Below are 17,794 nucleotides of genomic sequence, written 5' to 3'. Positions count from 1 at the left end.
GTCACCATCCGAAAAAGGCCAAAAAGAACATTCAAGAATATCCCGTTGAATCTACGATCTCCTTATTGGACAAAGAATGCAAAATATATTCGCAATACCACTGTTAAGGAAAGGATCGCTTCAAATTATGCATTCATGCAAGATTCTGATAATCATCCAAATGAGTACGTTTGAAATCTAAATATTTAATAAACTATTTAATTACTTAAGTATTTACCATGTATTAACTGATTATTTTTTATTTTTTTTGGGTGTTATAGTGAGTTACTGTTCAGCTATAAGGATTTCTATTTGACAAGACAACAGTTCCTAACAATGAGTGAAGGAGAAATATCAAACAGTCTGATAGATGTGTGGTCTTATAGGCATACATTACGCAACATCAAACGAGCACCGGGACAGCCAAAACGTGTGTTCTTCAGCACAATGGTATATGTAAGTATCTTTTGACTTGCAAGCAACTGTTATTTGAATTTCAATTTACAGTATGCAAAGTTCTCATTCTCTTCATAAATGTTTTTTCATTAGCTGCAACTTGAACCAACAGACGAATGGATGAAGAGTCTCCCACTTGATAAAAAGAAGCAAAATTTCAATGAGAGGTTAAACTATGAGCTGAGTATTTTTGGAAATCTTGATATCAGTGATGCACAATTGGTAAGCTCTATTACCCACACTCAATATCCATAACCAAAACACTGCATATTCATAATTGCTATACTATATATTCATAATATCCATACTGTAGATTCATAATTCTTGTACTATAACTTTTTTTTTCTTCAAAACAGATATTTTTCCCTGTGTATCGACATGGACACTTCTTTGTTATTTGCATCAACACGATTTCATCTAAGCTTGAAGTGATAGACAACAAGGCCCTACCACCTGATGTTACAGAAGAACTTAAGTATGAAGATTGCCCTCGATTATTGGTAACTTATCCAAAAACTTTAACTTCTTGTCATTTGAAATATATGAAGTATGATGCATAATGAACACTGACATATTTTTTGTGTAGCTAACTGCATTCCAGGAATACTTGACAGCAAACAGTTCATCCTTGTACTAGAAAATAGAAGATATTCCTATAGAGGTGCTTCCTATGACCTGGAAAGAGACTGAAAATTCCATTGACTGTGGAATATATGTCATGAGACATATGGAATCATATAAAGGAACTCTAAAGAATTGGAACCCAGGATTCAAAAGAAATTCTAGTGTAAATGTAAGAGGAAAACATATTACTTTCAGATTTTTTATTTTTTATTTTTTTATTTTTTTTTCCATTGCATGAGACTTATTATTTAATGTTCTTCATTTGTAGGCTGATTTCATCTATGGGTTGCGAGCAAAGTATGCTGCTACAATCATAACGTGGGAAGAGAACACAGAAATGCACAGGGTTATGAAAGCAGCAAGGGATCTGTCCGACCTGAAATGAATTTGAAATACTGTTATTTTGAACATGGTTGACTGAACAATTGTGAATTCTGATTTTTGATATTACGAATTGTGTAGTTGGATTGTGGGGATGTATATTTTTGCACATGTGACCATGATTCTATTATTATGACTTTATATTTCAAACATGTCTATTTTTGCACTTGTGACCATGGTTCTAGTGTTATGACTTTATGTTTCAAGCATATGGTTCTATTATTAATTTGTGAACATGTATAACATATTTGATATCTATAAGATTATGAACGTACAGTATTATGGTTATGAATGTACAGTTATGGCATTATGTATGTACTTGTATTATGAATGTACAGTTTTGTGGTTATGAATGTACAATTATGATATTATGAATGTACAGTTTTGTGATTATGAATACACAGCTTTGGAATTTTGAACACATAGCATTGACATTATAACCTTATAATTATGAATATATAGTGGTAAAACTTATTATTTTCAACTTTGATGTTTGAACCTCTTAATAGACATAATAATTAAATATTAATAATATATACAAAAAAAAAACTTGTAAATTAACATGAAAAATAATACGATTCTACTGTTAATTTGTTGAACTAAATTACGTAATTCATAACTATGATATTATGAATATACAATTATGGAAATATGAATGTACAGTTATATGATCATGAATGTACACTGTCAACATAGATGTTTAAACCTCTTTAAAAAATAAAGAACAAGTATTAAGAATATATACTGCAAAACTTGTAAATGTATATATAAAAGTTTTGAATATAAAGTTCAAATCTAACCAACTGACATATCACAATCTCAGTCTGCAACTACATTCTCATCTAAACTCTTATTAAACCGAACAAACTGTGAACTACTAGAAGTTGGGTGTACAAGATATCCATCACCAGCAATCTCAGATATATTTTCCAAAACCAGTGATTGAACGGCACCCTTTATATTTGAAGCAATCTTGTTTGCAGCACTCCTTCTTCCCCTTGCTATAGTGTACTTCTTTGCAATAATACTACTCCTCCTTTTATTACGCACACCTTTCAATCTCCGGCTTGAAGGATCTTGAACAATACCATTTGAAGATGAAGCACCACACCCTTCAATATTCATTTCCCCAATCTCAGCTTCAATCAATTTCTTTGCATTCTCAACAGCTTCATCGCAAAACTGTCTAGTTACACTATTGTCTTGACTTGAAACAACCAATTTTTGAAACTTCCTACTAATCTCAACAACCCAAATTGAAGGGGGAACACCAACATTATAAGACAGTAAATCAAAGTTCACATTCCTAAGAGCTGCAACCTTTTTGGTCCATCTTTTCATAATGTACTTGTCCGGAATACTAGGAACACAGTTTATATCAAGTATGCGTAGACAATGACAACAGAGGATTCCCATTTCAGAAAACAGTTTGCAACTGCAAGAAATGTCAATATTAATTGGCTTAAAACTAACTTCATGCCTTATAATATCTACATCCGGTCGCCACACATGATACTTATATTGACACCCATCATTCAACACAATCTCTTGGTGGCACGCACTGCCTTTCATTAACTGTTCCTCAAACAGAAAATAGATTTCAATTGTATACACCTCTCTAGCATGTGAAAGAAGTTTCACATTGTCAATCATCATGGCAGGTACACCTTGAGCACATCGAAAGTCTTCACCATTTTCTTTACTTCTCCACTCAGAAATAACACTAACAAACGATGAGTAGAAATCACACAAACCAGCAGTCTTAGACAGCCTTCTAGAAATTGAATGATTAGTGGTTTCACTCCTTTGTGAAGATAGAATACCCCCAGAAAAATAATCCTTATTGAAAGCTGGACACCACTTCTCCCTACAATCATAAAGCTTCCCTAGCCATGTATTCTTGTGACACTTAAATTCAGTCACCATCCTGAAAATTATGTATTGTATATTCATAATTCATATAATGCAGATTCATAATTGCAAATATTTTATATCCATAGTTAATATAATGTAGGTTCATAACAGCTAAACTGTATATTCATAACTTCTATACTATATATTCATAACTGATGTTCTGTATATTCATAATTCAAATAATGCAGATTCCTACTTGCATATATTTCATATCCATGGCATATATTCCTACTTCCAAATATACTAGCTAAACTGTAAATTCATAACTTCTATACTGCAACTTCATAACCTATAAACTGTACATTCATAAACAAAAACCCATAAACAGAAACATACCTAGTCCAATAGAATTCAAATTCAGCTTCAGTGTCTGTGTATTTCAGCAAGCAGTTGAAGATATCCATGAACTCCTTATTGTTCCTTAACGTCTTGATATGCTTCTTCGAATTCTCACCAATATGCCATATGCAAAGACGATGGCGTGATGATGGAAAAACTATAGAAATAGCAGCAGCCATGGCTGCACATTGATCCGTCATAATCGATTGTGGACACTTGTCATCCATAGATCTTAAAAAGGCTTTAAACAACCACACAAAGGATTCTATCCTCTCGTTCTTCAAAAACTCACAACCAAACATTACATTCATACAATGATGATTCATCCCTACAAACGGCCCACATATCATATCATATTTGTTAGTGCGATATGTTGTATCATGCACTAACAAATCTCCAAACAATTCATAATCCCGTCTCATTTGACCATCCCTCCAAAAAAAAATTACACAGTCTTGAGTCAGAATCAACTTCAAAATCGAAAAAAAAGTCAGACTCATTAGACTGCCTCCTCCTAAATATTTCAATCAACGAATTTGAATCAGTTCCATCTAAACTCTTAACTGTGTCAAAAGCCAACGAATTATAAGCATCACGACTAGTGAAACCAACCAATGGAGACCCGCCTGATTGGTGTTTCAAAAACCTAATACCCCCTGCCACCCCAACTCCACTCTGCTTCAAATCTTTTAAACATGAAAGCTGGTTACTTCCCACTCTCCTATGTGAACGAAGTAGATGACTCTTATCTAAATCACATAGCTCATGGTTGTGCACCTTCATATGTTTTGCAACTGTCCACAATCCATCACCCCCCACATCAAACTGAACAAATGCACCACACCCTGTCCTTGTATCAATTTTTGAATAAAGCTTAACACCACCATCTGCCTTACACTTAAAACCAGCCTTAGAACAGTAAAACCTCTTCATTTGAATTGTCTTGGTAGATGCCTTGTAACGTTGTTTACCCTTCCTCACACTAAAACCAACTCTATATGCATGTTCATTATACAAATCAAAAGCTTCATCACCATTACTTACTACAACACCAACCAAATCTTCATCAACTGCAATTACAAAATATATAACCTCAAGTATAACAAATAATAACATTTGATGGAAATATAATTCCAACGTAGAGGGGGAGAGGGGAATGCCGAATAAATCCAGCCATGATCTACATAGGAACAGAATTTCCATCAAATGATAAAAAAATATATATAACATTCACTGAACATTATGAATATAAACTCATAACTCCATAGTTGTATATTCATAACTATAAAACTGTACATTCATAATTGCATAACTGTATATTCAAAACTACATATCTGTTCATTCATAATTTCACCCTACATACTCATAATTTCATAGTGTATATTCATAACTTCATCAATCTATTCACATAAGCACAATACATATATGGTCAAAAACATCATTCTAGCAAATAAAAACCATCACAAATCACCATACTTGATCTGTACTTATTGAATAAAACATTCTAATTAAGAGTAAACACTGGTAAAAAACCTGGAATGGAAGAAGATCCATCAATGTTTAAATCTCCTTGATCTGTACTTAATGAATCACCCACCAAACCTTCGTTCACTGAAAATACATAAACAGTGTACACATAGCAATCAAATATATAAACATACAACTGTAAAATTGTTGAACATATAACATGCAACTTACTGACATTCACTTAACAAATAGCTACAGAGTACCAAAAAATGTTATGAATATATAGTTCACACAGTATGAATGTACAAGTCAATCATTATGAATGTATAGTTGCAATATTATGACACAAGCAAACTGCAGAGATTTATGAGCATTGTAAACACTCCAAAATCTGAAATCACCTGTAAAATCTACCCAAAATCGCATACATTGATTTCAATAACCAGCAAAACCTCACCAAAATCTCACATATTGTACGCAATCAACAACCACAAATTCAAAAAAAAAACCATACACATACACCAAATTTGATCGCATTAACGCACACAAATATACAATCGAATTCAGTTTTTACCTAATAAATCTCAAAACACAAAATATCAAGTATATTCAAAATCGCAAAATACCTCCATCGCTCTGATTTGTTGCCTCATCCATCAAAGAACTCTTTATTCAAATACAGATGATCAACAAACTCTGCGATTGCGATATAGAATGAAAGAAGGAAAGAATAGATAGAAATCATAGCGATATAGAATTGCAATATAGAATGAAAGAAGGAAAAATTGCGATATAGAATTGCAATCTCAAATTGCCAAAACGAAATAAGGAAAGAATAAAATTAATGACGCCGTTAACGGCTTAACAAACGCAATTTTTTTTTTAAAATTAGAATACCGCCGTTTTCCCCTAAAACGACGGCGTTTCGGACTCGTGTCCACAATGCATAGTGGACACGAGTCCATAGCATAATTTGCGAATTTATACATGTAGACCAAACACCAAGAAATACAGGCCCAAGAAAGATTAGTCCAAATACTATAAATAAGTCTAAGGACCCAAAAGCAATATATATTATTTTTAAAAGATATAGCCCAAAAAAAAAACAAATTGGGCCAGTTATGGTCTTATAAAAAAACACACATTATTAAAAAAAAACAGACAGGGCCAAGAGATCCAAAACTTGGGTTCAGCTAATAAAATAAAGGATGAAACATTGACACCATAGAAGTTTCATCAGCATACACGCGGCCAGACAAGAGAGAGAGAGAGAGGGAGACGCGTAGAGGTGAGAGGTCGCCGGCCGAAGCCATCACCATCGCTCGCCACTATCACGGCGCTGACCAGACGGGAGGTCTCCTGCGTCGCCATCGCCGCAAAGCATCAAACCACCGCCGATCGTTACCCCAGCACCACCGATCGATGGTGCAGATCGGAAAAAAAGGAGGTCGATCAGCCAAGAAACCCACCGCATCACCCGAGACGCGCCGCCATCGCTCTTCCGGAGCGCCGCTCGCAAAAAGCGTACAGGTTTCGTTTTGTATTATTTCCGAAAAACAGATCGGAAATTTTGCGCCTTTTGTTTTTTTTTTGTTTTTTCGAAATCTATACATGTTCGAAAAAATAATGATAAATGTTTCAAAAATTTTACACAATCTGGGAAATATTTTGAAATATTTCGTCAAGACATAGCTATCAAAGGTATATTTTTTCTTTTATTTTCAAAAACTTAGTTTGATCAATTTTTTCTTCAAAATCTGCATAATTAGTTTTTAGCCTTCTTGTTGTAGTTGATAAGAATGATATTTACTAAGTAGCCTTAATATTCTATCCAAACAACATGTGCATAAGTAATTTTACCCTTGTTGTTGTTAAAGCTATAGAATAGTGGTTGTAAACTAAAATACGGAGTTACAATATAGAACAATAAAGATAACAAAATAAGAAATAAAACCAAAAAAAACATAGCATATAAAGGAATTCTAAAAAGTGCATACTCTCAAAAACAGACTGCAAGTAAAGAAAAAAACACTAAAAAATCAATACTTAGCTGACTTTACATGTATAAAAAGAGAATCTCCACTGGTTCATTGCATTTTGTTCATGTAACTTGGTTTCTGAATACCCTTAATTGACACTATTCTTTATTGAAAGATAAGAATAATCTTCCACCTTTTCACTGGTACATGCTACCCCTGCAAAAAAAAAAAAAACAAAATTGCAATAACTTCCAACAATTGGTGAATCATTTCCAGATGTATCTTCTTAAGAGAAGCATGAACAAAATCAATAAGCCTAGAACAGTCTAATAGTTCTCTAGATGCTCCTTGAAACATCGCATGAACAAAATTCCCCTGCAATATTTAAAAGGAAATAAACCATATACTGTGTTAAAGAAAAAAAAAAAAAAAAAAGGTAAAACGGTAGTACTCAGCTGGTTGAATAATTTATCTATTGTATTTAAATGCATACATCTTGTTCAAGGAAGAGTAGGGATGGCAACGGGGCGGGGCGGGGGCGGGGAGTATACTCCCCGTCCCCGTCCCCGAAACCCCGTCCCCATCCCCGTCCCCGTCCCCATCCCCGGCGGGGAATTAAAAATAGTCCCCATCCCCGTCCCCGCGGGGAATTTGGCGGGGACGGGGATTCCCCGTCCTCGATCAATTCTTAGTTAAAATATAAAATTAGTGTAATTTTTAATTTTAAAATAAAAATTTAAATCTTAATTTTAAAAAAAATTATATATATATATATATATATATATATATATATATATATATATATTACATAATGCTACGGTACACAGTAGCAATGCTACTGTACACAGTAGCATTAAGTAATATATATATACTATTATAACTAAAATAAGTAGTATTAGCAATGTACTGTGTACCGTAGCATTATGTAATATATATATATATATATATATATATATATATATATATATATAAAATTTATTTTAGTTATAATAATTATTCGGGGACGGGGCGGGGCGGGGAGGGGTATCCCCGTCCCCATCCCTGTCCCCGCCGGGGAATTCAAAAATTCCCCATCCCCGTCCCCGATCCCCGAAATTTTTCCCCGTCCCCGTCCCCATCCCCTACGGGGCCGGGGATCCCCGACGGGGACGGGGCATATTGCCATCCCTAAGGAAGAGACCCTTTACACTTTATTATTTCGCTACCTCTTCTATTTCAGATTTCATATCCATGCACACAATGAACATTACACTCATCTGCTTGTTTACCTCTAGCATTGACAATGTTTTTTGATGTAATTTATTGTTTTCATTGATTGCTTACCTCAACTTTCTATATCTGTAAATCTTTAGGAATGTCATCCAATGCATCACAGTACTTTTCGTCACATTCAGATATCTGCTGCATAGACGTGTTGATGGTTTACAGTTAGTAAGATCACCCCTTGATTTACACACACACACACAAAAAAAAAAAAAAAAAAAGATAAAAGATAAGAGACCTCTTGATAATGGAACCTGTTGAGCATGTATGAGTGATACATGACCACAAAATCTTTTACAGCATAGACTTTACCTTTAATAGTTTTCTAAATTGTGGGACATAGTCTTTAGGAATGTTTACATGCACATATGTGCCTATAAAGAAAGAAAATATTATTTTCTAAATAAGAATGCATTGTTTGCAGGTTTGTAAAGAAAACATTACCTCAGTGTTTCGGCCTTCAAGTTCTGCAGATATCCTTCCCTAAGACGAATAATGGAGCCAAGATGAATAATGGAGAGCCATTTTCAGGTTATATCAAATGGATGGCAAAGTCTAAGCAGTGAATAACAAACATGCAGAGGGTTAATGCAAGGTGTGGATTGTTTATGGATAATTTAGTACTCCGTATTTTCGTTTTGGGGTCAAATTGTCATTTTGGTAACATAGGCATTTAAAAATAATATTCCAGCCTGCGTCGGTCCAGATAATCGATTGGCCGGTTGGCCCGTTACTGAGAAGAACCAAATTAGGGTCAGAAAATGAGGAGAGGTAAGAACACGATAGATCCAGTAAAATTTATGTGCGTACTTGTCTCTATTGTTTTCACCTTCATTCTATTCATTTCAATCCTCAAAATCCATGAACTTCCATTGAAGAAGGACAATGCAATCCTTTCATGGGGCGGTAAGAAAATCAAGTCGACTTCCAAAGATGCGAAAGTGGGGAAGTTCGGTGGAATGGTGATTGAGATGTTACCTGAAGATCTGGGGTTCACTTTATTTCTACCGTCGGAGGAAGCGTTTGAGCGTGATTTGGGACTGCGGTTAAACGAAAGCTTGGCGGAGGAGAAGGTGGATGATACTCATGCAGTACTTACTCGCGTGCTGGGGTTTTCCGCCTTGCCGAGGATCATTCATTTGGAGAATGTGGTTTCTGGGGAGGAGATTAGATATGATTCATTGTCTGGTTTCACTTTGTTGATTGTGAAGGATTCGAAGGGTTCATTGGTGGTCAATGGAGTCCGATCGGAAATGGTGGATTTAAGGAGAGGGAAGATTGTTGTTCATGTTATGAATGGTGTGTTAATGGATGCCGAGTTTGAACAGTCTGTTCGTCCAGATTATAGTGGAGGAGATTGATCTTAGTGTAGCTTCTAATGCACTGAAATTTGTTAAAACTCCTTGAAATTGTAGCTTGTAATGCAAAATGTACAATTGAAACTAAATATTTTCCAGGCTTGTTTATATTGAATGATATGATAGATTATAGTTCTTGTGTATATATCTGACAGATGTTGAACATTTCATCAAATTAGCTTTCTTATTGTAGGGTGTTGTTGAATCTTTCACCTTCGTTTATTGTCTTGCATTAGAAAGTTTATTAATGAATGTCACTTAGTTTCTTATCAAAAAGTGTAATTTTATGATGCACATCATCAATATATTAATTTAAACTTCAACTACCCAATTTCAAACTTCAAAAGTGAGATGATTTTCATAGTTCCCCATGGAAGTGGTACAGTCCCCAAATCTCAAGCTTAAGCTTTTGTTCAGACTTCAGATCAAATGAAAATAAAGAATACAGTTTAACTGTGTCTAAGAATACAGAAAGAAAGACACTCAACTATAAATTCTATTTTTAAGTTCCCAAGAACAACAATTTCAATTGTAGGAAGGGGAGTCGGGAGAAAAACAGTACGGTGCTAACATATTACGAAAGAACCCTCTTGGGCAACACATGAGGATGAAGTTGGGTTCAGATTACACAGTTAGACACCACTAGCCAAAAGCAGCAAATTGCTGATGCGTAAAGTTCATTTCTAGCTTCCAGCTGCGGTGGGTACAGCAACAGGCTTGGAGTCTTCTGCCTTCTCGTGTTCCTTGTTAAGCAGCTGAAATTATGAGAGAAAATCACGAGTCAAAATAGGTTTATGCAATATTGCGGGAAAGCCTTAAGAACAGAAGGAATCATAATTGGTGGGACTTGGGAGGGAAAAATAGGCATGCAAATAACTGCATAATGCATGCGTGTAAGCCTGTTACTTGACAATTACGGAGTACTTAATAGAACATGAACATGTTTTGAACAAGCAGTCATGCAGGTTGCCTAACATCTTGCTTGTCATGAAAGTCAATTTCAAGGATATTGATGCACATTAATAGTATATTCTGCATGCTTAATTAGTACTCCGTATCAAATTCTTAAGACACAAGGTCAGCAATAAACGTATCATCAGCTGTGGTATAGCAGTGAAAAATGCCTAAGGCCACACAACATGGTAAAACCTGCAGAAAAATGCATCCAAAAAACAAAAACAAAAACAAAAACAAAACAAAAATACCTTGTTGTTAATCAGGTTATGAAGAGCAATCACACTCCGAATAAGAGAAGACAAATATATGACCAACATCATATCATTTGTTTTAACTGCAGCAAGAAAACAAATAAATAGTTCCAGGTTAAAAGAAGAGGAAAGCATCACACAATTTTCCAGAAGCATATTAGATATTCTGTCAATTCACCTGCAAAGGATTTAATCAACTCAGCCACATTAAGATTTGGAAGTAGGTTGAAAACATCCTGCAAATAGAATTTGATAAATTAAATATATTACGAACTGCGTTTGACAGCAGTAAAATAATGCAAATCACTGCAAGGTGGCATTGGAAGAAGTCACATGGATACATTTTTTCTTCCTTTTGTGGTCAAACAAGTGATATGGCAAGAACGTTATCATTGGCATATCAAATTTATGTGAAAACACTATTGGTTTACCTGTAAGTGGTACAGAATCTCATGATTCAATGGAAGTCTCCCATCGACGACAAGTTCAAGGTAACTCCGAATCTCTTGAAGGCGAGCATCCAAACCCTTCAATGCTGCAAGTTTCCCAGTTACCTGTACAAGCCATCACTAATTTTAAGTTTTTTCAAGAAAATTTAAATTTGATCTCAAAAATTTTAGTGAACATCCAATTATTCTTAAAAGTAACAATTGTCCAAAACAATTAGATTTGGTTTCAATTTGGTCCTGAACCCACTTTTCTGTCCAAAATGGAGTGTTTTCAGATAACAAATTATTATCATGTGCACAGAGGTAAGGTTACTGTGGACATAACATTTTTAAGGGAAAACTCGGGTGGAATTGCAAATAACAAAAACAATTTTCCTTGAATGTATAACTTATTCACCTAGTGTTTCAAACTTTTTAGTACTAGTTTCAATCTTGTTTCCTATTGATATGCTTGGATTATTTATGGGTGATACAATTGTGTTCTCAAAATTTTTTTCATGTTGATTACTATAGCAGCATTTGAATTGTCAAAATAAGTTTTTGGTTTTCATTGTAGTTATTATTGACAATCACTGTGAAAATCTTAAATGTTTTGTGGGCAGGGACATCTTCGAGTGTGATGGAACAAGTTCTGGATGGAAAATTGGTATTTTTGCCTCTACTTTTATTTTTATTTTTCTGTAATTGAATTTTGGCACTACTTTTCTACTCCAAAATAAGATCCCTAAAATACTCTTACCATTGTGAACATGGGAGTCATGTTAAAACCTTGTCCAGTTTGTCTGGAATGTTCAGTTGATTGAAACCAAAATTAATCATTAATAACTAAGTTGAAACCACTAGCTTTCAAGGACCACAATGAAAAACTTATTAGAATTTAGACCAAACTTAACACATACTGAAATATTATCTAACATTTTTTAATCTGCAAATAATATTTCAGCTTAAGTTCAAGAGTAGTAATTTTTATCCTTCCACACACACAAAATGAGTTAATAAGAGAAAAAGAAACCTCTGTCGCAAGAGTGCTGATTGTAGTATCTTTGACATCCCTCAGCAAGTGTTCAACCCCTATTCATCAGCAAAAGAAGTGGTAAAATGCAGAAACAAGATTGTAGTCCACAGACAATGGAGAAAAGTCAATGAAAATGGGGCAAACAAAAGAGCAAACGGAGCACAGCCCGGCTGGGCAGGGTTTAGGTGATGACAACACCCCCAAACCCCACCCACCCAACAATGAAAACAATCTACCAAAAAGGGATAAGCCAACTGACCGATCTCTTCAACTTCATGGGCAGCAATTTCTGAAGGCACGTGCACAAAGACCTTCTGACTCTTTTGTGTTGCATTCTGCAAGTTTGTGCAACCGATAAATAAGTCTCAGTTAAGACAGTTAGAGCACTAAATTGTGCTACCAGTGAATGGAAAGAATCTCCCAGTTCTGGTTAGTTTCTTTTCCTTCCTCAAAAGGCAAGGTAAAAGTTTTTATGTTCTTACCTCTTTTACTTCCTCAACAGCATAGTACGCTTTAGTTGGTATGCCAAGCTCCTTAGGCTGAACATCAATAATAACCAAGACTGGAGTAGGAACATAGCTGCAATAATACCAGTATAGCATTTTATTAGACAATAAGTTTGGAACAACAATAAATGGTACATTGCTTTTTATTAAAAATATATTGTGCACATGTACCACAAGGAACTTTTTCCACAATTAAATCACAATCCTAAAAAATAAAAAATAAACGCAGAAACTAGAGGATGAGTCTAGGTCCTAGGTTACTTATCATAATTTGCTCTGAAAAATTTAAGGACATACTCATTGAAGAGTGCATGGATGTTCAGATCATTTTGGCGTAGTTTTGGACCAGTGCTGTACCATCCAACAACATGCTCCTTGGCTGAGACAAATTACAAATCAATTTAGCTAAATACAATGAAATGGATGCATACTTCTTTAAAATTCCAAACGAGAAATAAGTGTGGTGATACCATTTATTCTACGGAACATGGAAAACATTGCGCCATGGTAGTCATGGTCAAGGAACCAGATGCTTGGATCCTTGTCATCTTCTTCAAAAGGCACTGCATGTACAAGCAAAACATTCAGAAACAGACAATATATGCATGTCTACAAGAAAACAACAACCAACTCCAGAAGAGTCAAATGCACATATTCAAAAACCACAAGCAATGCATAATTTCTGGCAAACATTAGCAGCACTTGCTTCATAATCCACAAATTTCTCATTAGGGTTCAGAACTCTAACACCAGCAAGGCCTTGTAAACTATGCTACACCAAAATCTAGTTCGAGAACTACTAAATAAATGCACCTCAAATACAGACAACCTAATTTGGTAATTCCAATTTCCAGCCTAGACTACCTTTACTTCAGACATACAAGACAAAAACAAACTCCTCGGTAATATCAATGCCAGCATAACCAGCGATAATTTAACCTAAGTTTTCAAATCGAACAATATCTTCAATTTCACAAGTTACAGCTATCCAAGCTCGCTAGCACAAATAAACCAAAATTTAAAAAACAAAAACAAAAAGCAAGGAAAAAGGTGAGTCAGATCTTGACCTGCGTAGCTGTTGGTAACATCGACGGTGCCTCTGGATGAGTTTCCGAGCAAGACGCCGACGACGCGCTTCTTAGTGTCGCGTGCGACGCGATTGTAGTGGTCGACGACGCTGAGGAGAACAAGCGGGTGGACTATCACCTTCTCGATCGGCCGCGAAGATATTTGCTGCGATTTTATTACGTCCATTTCTTCCTCCTTCGATTCGATTCGATTTGAAGAAAAACTGGAAAACCAAACTTGAGCTCCACTCCAACAACGACGAAGCTTTAGAAAAGAAAAAAAATATAATTAGTACGGGAATTCCCGAATTTATAACAAATCTCGGGGGACTTGTCAGAGTTCTTTTGAAATTTTTGGACTCGATTTTTAGTATTTTGGGTGGGCTAATATAATTGGGCCACCCGAAATTGGAATATTTGGGACATCTCAAAGTTTGGCCCATATTAAAAATGGATCTGAATATTATCCTATGTGGAATGACGGGGTGGACCTGACAAATTATTGGTCCACACAGTGTTATGTGGACCATAGTAAAAAAAACATTTTTAATATATTAAATGGACATTATCTTTGTACTGAATGTACATTATAAAATATAATGTACACTGAGTACAAAAATAATGTACATTCCCTGAATGCAATGTACATTATTTTTGTGCTGAATGTACATTATTTTTGTACTAAATGTACATTATGTTATAGTTACAAAATATGGTCCACACAACTTATATGGACCTTGGTCCACACAATAATGATTGGGTGGAACTTGGTCATCAAATATTCAATATTGAGTTAGGGTTCTAACTTCTTCTCCCATTTGATGGTTTTATTATGCCCATACCCAATACAAGTTGGATAAAGTGTGAAAAAAAGTGTTTATTGCTTTCCGTAAAAAGAGTTCTAAACCCTTTGTAAGCTTTTTTTCAAGGTATTTATACCTCTCAAATTTAACTATAGTACTCGACCTAAATTAAAAATAAACAAATAAATAAATCCCTCAAATCATGTTGTTTAATTATAACAAATTGATTGTCTTTAAAAATAAGAAAATAAATTTAAAAACTTGATAACTTCTGTTCAAGTGCAAATCGACTGCTCTTCCCTACATAGCATTTTAACTGTTCTTAGGGTTGAGCTCCAATGGCATTGCTGCTTGTGATTGCGGGAATATCATGCATGCTCTACTTTTCTGATTGTACTGTTCTCTTGGTTCTAAAAAGCACTAATATGATAGCTCACACTTTAGCTATAGTAGCATATTCTCAAACTAACATATTGTATTGATTTGACATTGTCCAACTTGACTTTGTTTTCAATTCTTATGCAATAATCTATTTCTAGTTTTATGAGAATAAAAAAGCTTAATTCATTAAATCATCAGCAGGACAATGAACAAGACAAAGATGAGGAATATCAAATCACTCCTCGCAACTTGACTCAGAAATGGCTTCCGAACAATAATGTGGGCGGCGCAATTCGCGTATAGCTTAACAAACCGAAATTCAACATCAATAATCAAAGATGTTAATTCTTTAATATCGTCTCCTACTATTAAACCAAAAGCAGATAAAAAAAAAAATGAAGGACTAGAAGTAGCCTTAAAGAGTATTTGTGAATCTATTTCCACATCAACTTCACCCATTAATCCCATATGTTTGAACCAACTCAGAGCTTCCCTCATGCTAAAGGCTTCGGCTTCCTTTACATCATAAATACCATGCACACACATATTCTTCGCAACTAGGAACACGCCATGATCATCCGGAAGAACCCATCCAAGCCCCATTGTATTATTAGCTTGGTCTTGAAATAAGTTGACGTGTCTTGAAAACTCAAACTGCAATTGACCTCTTGTACCAAGGCCGAACTCTAAACCTCTTGCACCCAACACATCATATATTATCGCCATCACTATCAATAATTAATTAAATCACTTGAACGGGATAGGAGCTAATGTAGTATATGAAGCAAATATAAATTGTTATTGGTTAATATATTTTGCCAATTGGGATCGGACTTGCAAACAACCAAACTTGGGAATATATATACTACCATTAAACTATCGCCCCACTTGCAATCTAATATTTCATCAATGCAAACGACAACTTGGACCGACTCACTTGCATAATTATATTAACCAAGTAAAAGTTGAAACCATAATTAATCCTACTTGCTGAGGATGTGATCAATTATATATCGACAAGCATATACTATATTTTAAATAATTAATTAAAACAATGTCGGACCAAAAATCATATATGATATGTGTGCTGGCTGCACCATTTAGAACATGCACTCACTCCAATCGTCAAACTGCCCACGAGGCAATTGTTGCATTTTTGGCGACGTGCACAAATAATAATAATAATTCTTATATTCCTCGAAAGAGGATATATGCACTACTCTTTCCAACCCTTCACGTTTTCACACACAAATATTAAACTATCCGACATAGTAAACACAAAGATCAAACTAAAATTAAAATAAAAATAAAAATAAAAAACATTATTTTTACAAGATGATTTTGATATTTAATTTATGAGAAAGTTCGCATCTAAAGATCAGATGATGCACCAAAGGAACGTGGTACAATTGTTAACAATAGCATGGATGGTTTTTCTTGAACATCATGAGCTAGCTTAGCTAAATTCGAAACCCTAATGATATGTATATGGAATCAAAGGAAGCTTAGACGAAGATCTAACATAGGATTATGATGATGATACACTTCGGCACCATTAATGGTGTATCCAAATGAAGAATTTTCCTTGTTATTGTTGCATCCATCTTCTTCGTTCCCGAAAACTCTCAGTTTCTCCGGTTCTGATTCAGATTCCCTTGTTGAGTTCAAGGGAAAGAGTTGCAGAGTCTCTATCACTCTTTCTGCATCAGATACTTCATTGTATTTGGTATTTATGTCTGAAAAACCTGTTTAATAAACATAATTAGAAAAAAGAGTGATATTTGACTGATCAATGATTTTTTTTTTAAAACTAGTGACGAGTGAAACCCGCAACAACTATTAAAGGTGTACACTGATTTGTGAATTGAACTTGTAATATTGTGATTACTAAGTCAACAACCAGACTGTGGAAATCAATGAATAAAGCTACTAAGAGACGAGGAAACTTACGTTTGGTTGATGGGATATTGGTATCCTTACGTTGGTGTTGGGGAATAAGGTTATCTTCCTTGGTTTCGTCGACCAAGACGACTCTGCGACGCTTCTGTCGCTCTCTGGCTTTATGGTTTTGGAACCAATAAAACACGTTCTTACTCTCAATCTTGCCGTAAAAGCTGAGCTGAGAAGAAATCTTTTGGATCTGATCGGTGGTCGGAGTTCGGAGCCCCGACCTGAAGAGCTCCGTCAGAACTTTAACCTGCTCACTGGTCGGATTCCACCGCCCACATTTACTCCCTCCGCCGCCGCCGCCGCCGCGTGGCGCCCCAACATAAAATCCCGACATTCCCTCTTCCATACCCTCTACCTACCCAATATGTATACCCTATTCACACTTCTTTTGAAGCTTTTGATTGGATCTTTACTTAGCTCCTTACTGGAAATTAAAGCAATTCAAAGAGTTCATACCGCTTTGCATGGATATATATAGACATATATATAGTCCACCATGGAGGCATGGAACCTTATTTAATTAATATTTTCTATTTTCACATTTAAAAAAAAATAAAAATCTATAGTTAAGTTAAAGATACTCACAAAACAAAGACAGAAACAAAACAAACAAGATTTATATGGTTGGAAATGTATATGTACCTATGTCAAGGGG

At 35.1% G+C, this 17,794-nt stretch overlaps 4 protein-coding genes across 6 annotated transcripts; 1 reads left to right on the top strand and 3 right to left on the bottom strand.

Moving 5' to 3' along the window:
- Nucleotides 1–2,259: 2,259 nt before the first annotated feature.
- Nucleotides 2,260–5,792, bottom strand: LOC109147830 (protein FAR1-RELATED SEQUENCE 5-like). The gene is made up of 6 exons (XM_019295487.1): nt 5,787–5,792; nt 5,227–5,356; nt 4,143–4,763; nt 3,809–4,021; nt 3,691–3,724; nt 2,260–3,367 (listed from the first exon to the last, which is right to left on the bottom strand). The coding sequence occupies exons 1-6, from the start codon at nt 5,790–5,792 to the stop codon at nt 2,260–2,262; spliced, it is 2,112 nt and encodes a 703-aa protein (XP_019151032.1).
- Nucleotides 5,793–6,401: 609 nt separating this feature from the next.
- LOC109148036 lies at nt 6,402–9,903 on the top strand. 2 transcript variants are annotated; one of them, XM_019295758.1, is made up of 3 exons: nt 6,402–6,690; nt 8,827–8,997; nt 9,094–9,903. In XM_019295758.1, the coding sequence occupies exon 3, from the start codon at nt 9,164–9,166 to the stop codon at nt 9,761–9,763; it is 600 nt and encodes a 199-aa protein (XP_019151303.1). In that variant the 5' UTR covers nt 6,402–6,690; nt 8,827–8,997; nt 9,094–9,163; the 3' UTR covers nt 9,764–9,903. The 2 variants fall into 2 exon arrangements, with proteins under 2 accessions (XP_019151303.1, XP_019151301.1); XM_019295756.1 differs by having other exon boundaries at nt 8,827–9,903.
- A 188-nt stretch (nt 9,904–10,091) lies between these two features.
- Nucleotides 10,092–14,295, bottom strand: LOC109148034 (26S proteasome non-ATPase regulatory subunit 7 homolog A). Its single transcript, XM_019295754.1, has 10 exons — nt 14,006–14,295; nt 13,409–13,501; nt 13,236–13,317; nt 12,915–13,011; nt 12,692–12,767; nt 12,430–12,488; nt 11,400–11,522; nt 11,147–11,204; nt 10,966–11,051; nt 10,092–10,515 (listed from the first exon to the last, which is right to left on the bottom strand). Exons 1-10 carry the CDS (start codon nt 14,190–14,192, stop codon nt 10,444–10,446), a joined length of 933 nt encoding a protein of 310 aa, XP_019151299.1. The 5' UTR covers nt 14,193–14,295; the 3' UTR covers nt 10,092–10,443.
- A 2,237-nt stretch (nt 14,296–16,532) lies between these two features.
- On the bottom strand, nt 16,533–17,592 carry LOC109148037 (WUSCHEL-related homeobox 7-like). 2 transcript variants are annotated; one of them, XM_019295760.1, is made up of 2 exons: nt 17,140–17,592; nt 16,533–16,925 (listed from the first exon to the last, which is right to left on the bottom strand). In XM_019295760.1, exons 1-2 carry the CDS (start codon nt 17,483–17,485, stop codon nt 16,684–16,686), a joined length of 588 nt encoding a protein of 195 aa, XP_019151305.1. In that variant the 5' UTR covers nt 17,486–17,592; the 3' UTR covers nt 16,533–16,683. The 2 variants fall into 2 exon arrangements, with proteins under 2 accessions (XP_019151305.1, XP_019151304.1); XM_019295759.1 differs by having other exon boundaries at nt 16,533–16,934; nt 17,140–17,589.
- Nucleotides 17,593–17,794: the final 202 nt, after the last annotated feature.

This window comes from Ipomoea nil, unplaced genomic scaffold, assembly GCF_001879475.1.
Source record: "Ipomoea nil cultivar Tokyo-kokei standard unplaced genomic scaffold, Asagao_1.1 scaffold2036, whole genome shotgun sequence".
NCBI lineage: Eukaryota > Viridiplantae > Streptophyta > Magnoliopsida > Solanales > Convolvulaceae > Ipomoea > Ipomoea nil.
This window is presented reverse-complemented; position numbering and strand designations above follow the sequence as displayed.